Source organism: Nannospalax galili, unplaced genomic scaffold (genome assembly GCF_000622305.1).
Source record: "Nannospalax galili isolate Female #2095 unplaced genomic scaffold, S.galili_v1.0 scaffold253, whole genome shotgun sequence".
Lineage (NCBI taxonomy): Eukaryota > Metazoa > Chordata > Mammalia > Rodentia > Spalacidae > Nannospalax > Nannospalax galili.
The window spans coordinates 1,207,826-1,218,684 of record NW_008335287.1 but is presented as its reverse complement, the minus strand read 5'-3'; the positions used below and the strand labels follow the sequence as shown (position 1 = coordinate 1,218,684).

General features: G+C 37.9%; 1 protein-coding gene and 1 pseudogene across 7 annotated transcripts in view; both read left to right on the top strand.

Annotated features, from left to right (window-relative positions):
* Atl1 (atlastin GTPase 1) overlaps nucleotides 1-10,859 on the top strand; it is a 114,470-nt gene that overhangs the window by 33,794 nt on the left and 69,817 nt on the right. For 4 of the 7 annotated variants that reach the window (XM_029561972.1, XM_029561977.1, XM_029561973.1 and 1 more), the window contains exon 2: nucleotides 9,927-10,173. The exons of the other annotated variants lie outside the window; for them this stretch is intronic. In XM_029561972.1, coding sequence (XP_029417832.1) covers nucleotides 9,927-10,173 — 247 coding nt within the window. The remainder of the gene's footprint in view (nucleotides 1-9,926; nucleotides 10,174-10,859) is intronic. 7 annotated transcript variants of the gene reach the window in all.
* LOC115069774 lies at nucleotides 5,420-5,520 on the top strand (annotated as a pseudogene).

The window sequence follows — 10,859 nt, the reverse complement described above, 5'->3', positions numbered from 1 at the left end:
ATGAACACATGGAGATTAAACAACACATGACTGAACGATGAATGGGTCAAAGGAGGACTTAAAAAAAAAAGTATTAGCTTGGCCTACCTGGGGGGAAAACTATCTTAGCTTCATATTATATATAGGAACTGCCCAATTGTTGAAAAGACATTTGTGGAAATTTTAGGTTGGGAAGTTTCAGGTTTCCAGTTTTGTTTTTGAGGAGAGATTATCAACAATCTGGATATAATACAATTAGGAGCAGAACTGTGGTATGTGGGTCAATGCTGAAGAAAGAAATGTGGATGTTGTCATTTAATGAGTTTGCTGGATGAGTACTTGAAGCTTAGGAATAAGTGAAACCAAAATTAAAAAAAAATAAAGCAAAGGAGTCACAGTAATTATAAGGGAATGCCCACTTGTAGAATAGTGAGCAATTTGTATGAAGGGAAGAAGAGAAATGGAGTCAGAATTTTAAATGGAAGAATAAAGAAGAAATAAAAATGAAGCTGAGAAGTAACAAGCAGTCCCCCGAAAGAGTTCAAGGAAGATTCCAGGGGTCCCAGATCAAACTCTAGGTTCAGATCTGAGTCTAGGTTTCCATCTAGAAGCTTGAGCCAAGACCATAGTCTCAGTCCCCACCTGTAGATAGATGGCTTTGGAGTTGAGATTATCTCAGCAGACACAGCCACATTCTCCCACATCTACTCAAAGGCATTTTTTTTTGGAATCAGGAAAACCCTAATCTCAACCTGCCATCTCAGGGTGTTTAGGTTGAGCTTGTACACCATATAAAGAGGTCTGAGAGGTGTTCTTAAATAAGCCCCACTGCTGATATGTCTATTATATATGACCAGCAAATTCAAGAGAATTTTTTTTGTTTGTGCTTTGAAAATAGAGACGATGCCAAGAAGCTAAAAAACATGGTAGTGAAATTGAGCTTGATGAATGTAGAGCAGAGTTGTTTTCTCTCTAACAAAAAGACTGCTTCCCAGCACCAGGAATTTTCATGGGGAGACCTACCTAGGTCAGCTTGCACTGTTGGAATTATTCAGAGAAGATGTGATTGAGGCTCTGGTGATCCGGACTACTATGTATATCATATTGGGAGGAGGTGGAGGAACAGCTGTATGGAGAGCCACTTAGGGTGGAGAGATCTAGAGAACATCTCATTATTATAGTCATTGAGGGTGCAGTGTATGCTCCACATTTGATCCTATTCACATTATCACAAAGCGTGAAGTGGAAGACTTTCTGAAACCTGCCAGAGATGGGCTATTGTTTATGGGCAATAGTTTTATAGCCTTTTGTTTTAAAAAGTATCTAACTGTATTAGTTACTTCTCTCTGTGACAAAATACCTGGCAAAAACAATGAAGGAAGAGTTTATCTTTGGCTCATGGTTTAAGAAGGGATACAGTCCGTCATGGTAGGGAAGGCACAGCAGCAGGAGTGTGAGGTGGATGGTCACCATCAACCTTAGGAAGCAGAGAGAGAAGACAGGAAATGGGGGCCTGGCTATAAAACCCCATAACCCACTCCCAGTGACCTACTTCCCCCAGCAAGTCTCCACCTCTTAAAAGTTCCACAACCTTCTAAAACAGTGCAACCAGCTGAGGACCAAGTGTTCAAACACTGAGCCTGTAAGAGACGTTGTATGTTTAAACAACACTAGTAAGGTCAGGTGATCTTTTTGACATCTTCTATGTCAAGTATATTTGGTGGGGTTGAAACGCTGTTGTCATTCTGTATTTGTGTGTTTTGGTGCTTAGATCAAAGTTAAGTGCTTTCAGAAAAGTATATTTTGCGTATTTTTTATTTTGCATGTTTTTAACAATCTAAAATTTGATGTTGAGAAGTTTCTATTGTATAAAATTTTATTTAAAAGGTTTGTATGTTGAACCGGTGTATTTACAAGATCAAATGCTACCTAATGTCAAAAGGCAACAAGAAACAACTCAATTTTCACTTTTCTTTATTTTATATCAATTTGTAGAAGAACTACTCAGATTTAGCTGTCATTAAATTTAGAGACAAAAATACATGGTTTTTTTTCCAGCCAATGAAATATAGCATATACCTGAAATAACTGTTAAAAATATTCCCTGTAATTCTATTCTGGCAGTATTGGTATGAAAAATAATTCAATTACAGAAAACACTCAATACTTAAAAAAATGTATGCAGTTAGCTCTTGATCTTTTTTCTTTGCTTATTGTCTAGATGCTGGTTTTATTTCTTTTCTCATTTTTCTCCTCTCCCTTCCCATCCCTCCCTCCCTGCTATCTTTTCCCCCCTCACCTCATCTCCTCTTTCTTTTCCCAGGTGCTGGGGATTGAACCCAGGATCTTGCTCTTTCAAGGAAAAGTGTTTTGCCACCAAAGTACATCTCCAGCTTCTGCTATTCAGAAAATTAGACAAGTCTCTTTTGACTCATCTCATTTTTCACACACTTTGTCCTCAAAACAAAACAAAAACTTACTGTTGAGTTCCACATGTACTACGTGACATATACCACATGTATAACATGTACTTAACATGTACTATAGATTCATCTCCCACACCTTTCTCATTTAACACACACATACACTTACACACTCACACACACACACACACACACACACACACACACACACACCGACGCACATACAGGTTCTGCTTGTAACTTGTTTTGATGACTTTTGGGATACAGCTTTGCCCTGTTCTCAAGCTTTGAAGCTTTCATTATCTTTCCTAAAATTTATTTTTACTTTTAATTTTATGTGTATGAGTGTACTGCCTGCATGTAGGTAGATGCATCCATGACATGCAAGGAGGTCAGAAGATGGTGTTGGATTCCCCTAGAACTGGAATTAAGGACAGTTGTTAACCGCCATGTGGGTGCCGAGAATCGAACCCAGGTCCCCTGCAAGAGCAGCCAGTATTCTTAACCGCTGAGCCATCTCTCCAGCCCCAGCTTTCATTATCTTGAGGTGCAGACTATCCTGTATGTTAGATCCTGTGCTCTTTGGGAAAATCATGATCTACCCTAGAAACTTCCACTCTTTAAAACATTTTTATGTTTGAAAACTTTCCATCTTTAACATAAAAATTTCTGTGAATACATTGTTTCTACAAAAGAGCTGAGGTATACTTGTTCCGTTTAAAGAAGCACAGTGAGCCTGGTGTCCCTGCTGCTCCAGCCAAGGACAGAACTTCATCAGCAATGAAGCACTTCTTACATACCTCTCCTTAAGGGCAACTTCTCTTTTCTTCTCCAAAGGTGAACACTTCCACAGATGTGGTGTTCTCCTGATTATTTTAATGTTCTACTAAATACATATACAGAACTAACATATTATTTAATAACATTATTTAATTTTAGCCTTTTTTGTTTTGTTTTGCAGTGTTGGAGATTGAACCTCTGCATGTGCTTGGCAAGCACTCTGCGTCTGAGTTATATTCTCAGCATATTTTTGCTTTTATTTTGAGATTGGGTCTCACTAAGTTGCTCAGGCTAGCTTGAACTCACTCTGTAGTCCAGGCAGGCCTTGAATTTGTGATCCTCCTACCTCAGGCTACTAAGTAGCTGGGATTACAAACCTTGTGCCACCAGGTATGGCTTGGTTTCTACATTTTAAAAAATATTTTATTTTTAATTGTGTATGTATGTGGGTATGTGCATGTGAATGCAGATGCTTTCAGAAGCCAAAGGTGTGGGACCACCTGGAGCTGGAGCTCCAGGTGGTTGTGAACTACCCAATGTGGGTGGTGGGAACCAAACGTGGGTCCTCTGAAAGAACAGTTTGTGCTGTTCTGCTGGGGCATCTTGCTAGCTTACTTTTACACTTTTGAAAGTGTTACATAAATGGAATCTAAGGTATGCAGTTTTCCAAAAACATATTTTGTTCGTTCTGTATCCTCACCCACCCTTGATGTTGTAAGATGTGCTGTAATGTGGAGTGGTGCCTCATTATTATTTCAATCTGCCTGTACTGATTACAGTGAAATGTGACCACATGTTCACATTCCTTTGTCATTATCATTGTCTACACTTTGTCCATTTTTATTAGTTTTTATTCTTTGTTTTAAAAATTATTTATTTATTTAATTAATTTTATGTGTATGAGTGTATTACCTGCATGCATGTAAATGCACCTGTGTCATGCAATGCCTGCAGAGGTCAGAAGAGGGCATTGGATTCCCCTGGAACTGGAGTTACAGACAGTTGTTAGCTACCATGTAGGTGCTGGGAATCTAACCTGGGTCCTCTTCAAGAGCAGTCGGTGCTCTTAACCACTGAGCCATTTCTCTAGTCCTTTTTTTTTTTCTTCTTCTTCCCGATCTTTTGAATTTCTTTTATTTTTTAAAAAATATTTTACTTTTTAGCTGGGCGTGGTGGCGCATGCCTTTAATCCCAGCACTTGGGAGGCAGAGGCAGGCGGATCTCTGTGAGTTCAAGGCCAGCCTGGTCCACATAGTGAGTTCCAGGACAGCTGGGGCTACAGGAGACCCTTTCTCAAAAAGACCAAAAAAAATTTTTTTTTAAATTTTTTATGTGTACTCGTGTATTGCCTATATGTGTGTAAGTGCACCCGTGTTGTGCAATGCCTGTGGAGGTCAGAAGAAGGCAGAAGATCCCTTGGAACTGAAGTTATGGATGGTTGTTAGCTACCATGTAGGTGCTGGGAATTGAACCCAGATCCTCTGTAAGAACAGTCTATGCTCACTGGTTAGTGAGCCATCTCTCTAGCCCCTCTGAATTTCTCTTCCTTCCTTTCCCCTTCCCCTTCCCCTTCCCCTTCCCCTTCCCCTTCTCCCTCCCTCCCTCCCTCCCTTCTTTCTTTCCTCTGGCCTTGAACCCACAAAGACCCGCCTGCCTCTGCCTCCCAAGTGCTGGGATTAAAGGCGTGCGCCACCACGCCTGGCCAGATATTTTATTTTTGAGGGTCTTGATATGTAACAGAGGTCTCTCTCTTTCTCTCTCTCTCTCTCTCTCTCTCTCTCTCTCTCTCTTCTTTTTGGTCTTTTTGAGACAGGATCTCCCCGTAGACCCAACTGGCCTGGAACTCACTATGTAAAGCAGGCTGGCCTGGAACTCACACCTGCCTCTTCTTCCTGAGTGCTGGGATCAAAGGCGTGCACCATCATGCCTGGATAGCCCCTCTGAATTTCTTTATGTATCTTTGCCGTGCAGATCTCTTTTATCTTTTTGACATAACTTTGCTCTTTATGGTACATTTTAGTAGACACACCTTTTATGTTTAAATGTAGTTGAGTTAATCAATACATCTATGGTTTATGATTTTTTTTTTTGGTCTTTTTGAGACAGGGTCTCCCTGTAGCCCCAGCTGTCCTGGAACTCACTATGTAGACCAGGCTGGCCTTGAACTCACAGAGATCTGCCTGCCTCTGCCTCCCGAGTGCCGGGATTAAAGGCGTGCGCCACCACGCCCATCTCCTGTGCCCTTTTAAGGTTGACATAGAAGAGTAAAGGCACTCTCCATAAAACCCAGAGAAGAGACTGTACATTTCCTTTTTGGCTCCTGTCTGGAGTCACAACTGCACATGGAAAAAAAACAGTGCAAGCGTGATAGGAAATGAAAAAATATCCTTCACAACACAGGGCTTGGAGGATCTAGAAAGTGTACAGAAAATGAACTGTCAATTTAGGGGCTGGATTATGAGGAACTCATTATACAAGTAAATTGAGATTTTCTTGTGAAAATGATGTGGACCCACTGAAAGATTTAATCATGGAGGCAAACAATCTAAAACTCATACCTTTATCAAGTACAGTGTGAGGGATGAAGCCAGGCAGGCAGGTGGGTTAGAGAACAACATCAAAAAGAAGGTATGGTGACACACACCTGTAATTCCAGCCCTTTTTGACTACTGAAGGTACTTTATATATGAGCAGTGTTACTGTGTTTGTCTTTCTGTGATTGACTTGTTCACCTGATGTGTTTTTCTGCAGTGTTTATCTGTGTGGCAGCATATGTGAGAATTCTCTTCCTTTTTAGGGACAAATGACATTCCGTGCATGTATACATATCTTGCTTATCTACTTGTGTATGGATGGATGTTTGGGTTGCTTCCACATTTTTGCTATTACAAATAATGTTTCTGTGAACAGTGGTACACACATTTGTCTCTCAGACCCTGCTTTCGTGTATTTTGGTATATAAGCAGAAGTGTAATTGTTGAATCGTGGTAGTTTTTAATCTATTTTTTTTGAGGAACTGCCATATTGTTTTTCACAACAGCTGTATCATTTAACATTTTTACCAACAGTATACCCAGGTTCCAAATTTTCAACACATTAAAAAAAATTTGTCAGCATTTTTAGTAATACTTTTTTAAAAAGCTATCCTAGAGGATGTGGCATGTTCCAAATTTTCAACACATTAAAAAAAATTTGTCAGCATTTTTAGTAATACTTTTTTAAAAAGCTATCCTAGAGGATGTGGCATAGTATCTCACTGGTTTGTAATTTGATTTAATTTTGAAGTTCCATTATATTTTTTTCTTTGATTCATTGGCTATTTAAGTGTATTATTTAATTTCCACAAATATATGAACTATGTAGTGTTATTTTTCCCCAATTTCTAACTTTGTTCCATTATTGTTGAAGATACTTAGTATTACTTCTTTCTTTTAAAATGTATTGAAACTTAATTTGTGACCTAACAGATATTCTGTGTTATGGACTCTTCCATATGCTCTTAAGAAGAATGTGTATTGTATTCTTGTTGAAAACTGTGAATTATATTCTTGTTGTTGAATAGCATGTCTGAACCTGTCTGTCAGATGTCATTGGTAGGTTGTATTTTGTCTTCTGTCGCTCTGCTTAGCTTTCTAATTGTTCTATCTAGCATAGAGAGTAGGGTATTGACATTTCCAACTACTATTATAGAACTGTCTATTTTCCTTTCAATTCTGATTATTTTTGCCTCATGTGGATGGTCTATTATTAGTCATGTAGGTGTTTGTAATTGTTATATTCTTGCAGTGTTGAGCAAGAATACATTTTTATTATAATGAAATATATGTTACTAAAAGATATCCTTCCTTGTCTCTTGCAGCATTTTTAAATTAAAACCTGCCTAATATTAGTGCGCCACTGTCGACCTCCGTTGGTTTCCACTTGTATGGAACACTCCTTTCCATTCTTTTGCTTTCAGTGTGTTTGTGTCTTTGGATCTAAAGTCTCTTTTACACAGGATTTAGTTAGATCATTTTAAAGAAATCTTTCTGGCAATTTCTGGGTTTGGATGAGGGAGTTTAAATGATCTACGTTTGAACTAAGCTCCATGGAAGACTTCCTTTTGCCATTTGTTTTTTTATATTCCTCATAGGTTTTTAGTTTCTTGTTTCTTGCAGGACTATCTTTTCTGAAATTTAATTATCTTGTCATTTCGCTTTGTGTATATTTTATAGTTGCTGTTTTGTGGTAACTATGGGGATTAGATTTAGCATCCTAGTTATACACTGTACTTTGAATTTATAAGCTTGACTTCAATAACAAACAAAAGTTCCATTTCTTTACATCTCAAACCCACCTTCCCAGTTATTGTCACCCGGTTAACCTCTTTATACCTGTATATCCAGAATCCTAAACTACAAATGGACTTTGAAAATGGCTTAGTCTCTTAAATGATGTAGAAAACAAAACAAAATTTAGAGTTATAAACTAAAGTTATAATAACACTGGGTTCCAGGTGAATATATTTTAATATAAAAACAGAATTTATAGATACAACATGCTGTTAAACTAATATGAGCTTTTAAAATTCCCATATATTTACCTTTACTGAATCTTTATTTCCTCAGGTGATACTGAGTTGCTGTCTAGTACCCTTTCTTTTAACATTCAGTACTATTTGTAACATAGACATAGTGGTAACAAACTCCCTCCAATTTTGTTTATGAGATCATGCTCTAATTTCTCTCTTACTTTTGTAGGACACTATTGCCAGATAAAGAATTCTTGGTTAACAGGTTTTGTTTTCTGGTTGTTTTATTTATTTATTTATTTATTTTTGGTTGTTGTTTTTTAGCATTTTGAATATAGTAGCATACAGCCTTCTAGCCTCCAGAATGTCTGGTGAGAATCTGCTGAAAAGCTTACTGATAATCTCTTGAATGCCATTAAATCACTTATCTCTTGTTACTGTCTTTTTTGGCCTTTGATAGTATGATTATAATGGTCTTATTGTGGATCTCTTTCTATTTGGAGTTTATTGAACTTACTGAATATTTTTATCCATATCATTCATCAAACTTGGAAGTTTTCAGCCATTATTCTTCAAATTATCTTTCTGTTCCTTTCTCTCTAACTCCCACAGCATATTTGTTGGCAAGCTTGATGGTGTTCTGCATTAGTTACTTTTCTGTTGCTGTGATAAAACACTGTGACCAAGGCAAATTATAGATCGAAGAGTTTATGTGAGTTTATAGTTCCTGGGGTAAAGGACCTTAATGGTGGAGGAGGCATGGTAGCAGAGGTGTCCAGAGCAGAAAGCTGAGAAATCACATCTTCAAGTAGGCACAAGAAGTACAGAGCCACAGGAAATCCAGCAAGACTGGAGTATTCTCAAAGCCTGCCCCTCAGTGACCTGCTTTCCTCAGCAAGGCCACACCTCCTAAAACTTCCCAAAACAGTACCACCAACTGGAGACAAAGTGCCCAGATGCTTGGAACCTATGGGGGACATTTTCTTTTTTCTTTTTTAAAATTATTTATTGAGAATTTCATACATGCACATAAGGTATTTTGATTAAATCCATGCCCACTCCCTCCCCTCCAATTCCTCCCATATCTCCCTATGGGAGACATTTTCATTCAAACCACCACATGCTCCCAAATTCCTTAGACTGTATTTACTTTTTATAATAATATTTTCTTTGTATGTGTGTGTGTGTGTGTGTGACCGCCTGTCTATGTACATGTGTGTCTTTGTGTCTCTGTGTCTCTTTGTAGGCTAGAGGTTAATGTCAGGTGTCTTCCTCAATTGCTCTCCATCCTATTTTTTGAAATGGAGACTCTTACCAAATGTAGAAGCCAATTTGGCTAGGCTCATTGCCAGTGAGCCCTGGCATCCTCCTCCTGTCTCTACCTCCCCAGTACTGGGATTACAAGCACATGCCACTGCTTAGGCTTTACATGGTGCTCAGATCTTCATGTTTGTGCAGCAAATACTTTACCAACTGAGCCATCCCCCCAGCCAGCCTTTTCCTCCCTATTTTGTTCTTTAGACTCAATAATTTAAAATATATCTATCTTGAAGTTTGTTGATTTTTTTTCTTTTCCTTGCTTAAATCTGCTTTTGAATCCCTACAGTGAAAATTTCATTTGTTATATTTTTCAGTTCCAGAATTTTCAGTTTCTTTTTAGGTTTTTTGCCTCTATTGAAATTTCTATTTCATTCATTCTATTGTAAAATAATACTAACTTTTATAATTGCCCATATACTTACATATTTTTCTTTTAAATAGGTCACACTTTCCCATTTGTGTGTCTTATGATTTACTGAAAACTGATTCCAATATGTGGTAATTATAGAAGTCAGATTCTTGCTTTTCCCCATAATTTGCTATTTTTTATTTTTGGTTAATTACCTTGGTGTGTCTTTGCATCAAGGATCAGCTTGGAATATAAACGTAAAGCTTGTCATGTCTATTTTTCTTTTAAATAGGTCACACTTTCCCATTTGTGTGTCTTATGATTTACTGAAAACTGATTCCAATATGTGGTAATTATAGAAGTCAGATTCTTGCTTTTCCCCATAATTTGCTATTTTTTATTTTTGGTTAATTACCTTGGTGTGTCTTTGCATCAAGGATCAGCTTGGAATATAAACGTAAAGCTTGTCATGTCTCTGCTGAACGTGTACCTTTATTTGAGCACGTGTATGATTAATTTCTCCTGTATATTTCATTGCATCTGAATGTTCTCTGATTTCTCAAAGGAGAAAAATGAAGTGGGGAAAGGTGCCGGCCCTCTTAAATCCCTGGAAGTCCCCTTGAGCCATCTTGAGAGACAATGGCCTCCTGCTTATGAGTCTGCTTCCAAGAAGAAAGCAGCAATCAGCAATGAGAATACAGATCCCCAAACTTTGAAGAATGAAGTTCTCACTGGCCGTCCTGGTTCCCCTAACCTGCATGTACACTGCTCCAGGAGTGCAGTATGGCCACCTGTGGAGCACGAGGAGGAGGGTATGAAATGGGGAGCTGCTGCTGAGCTGAGAGCTAAGATCGACTGCTATTAACTATGATTCACTGTTAAGCTTCTTCCTGAACATTGAGCACTTTCCGTAGATTACAGCAGACCTCTCAAAACTTTCTCTACTCTTTTTCTTGTTTTATTTCATAAGATTAAAACTATCGATCTTGGTTTTTTTTGTTGTTGTTTTTTTTTTTTTGTCTTTTGAGACAGGGTCTCCTTGTAGCCCCAGCTGTCCTGGAACTCACTATGTAGACCAGGCTGGCTTCAAACTCACAAAGATCCACCTGCCTCTGCCTCCCAAGTGCTAGGATTAAAGGTGTGCAGCACCACGCCCCCGACTAAAAACATTATTTAAAGTTATAGCTATTAATTTTTATTTTTTTCTTTCTTTTTTTAAATTATTTATTTAATAACCACATACTTAGAAGAAGCATATCATTACAACACAATTGACATATTCAATAACGGTTTCCTGAGGTAGGATGCATCTCTTTCAAAATTGGCTGTAAATTTTTAGGTTTACAGTTGAATTATTACAGTTATACAATATTGTACTCAGTATAAACCCTATAAGACATAAATTAAATGACGTTTTAACCTTTAAAAAAGATCTCCATTTCATTATTAAAATACACAGTTTCATACAGAAAAATTCTTTTTCAATGCAATTGACATT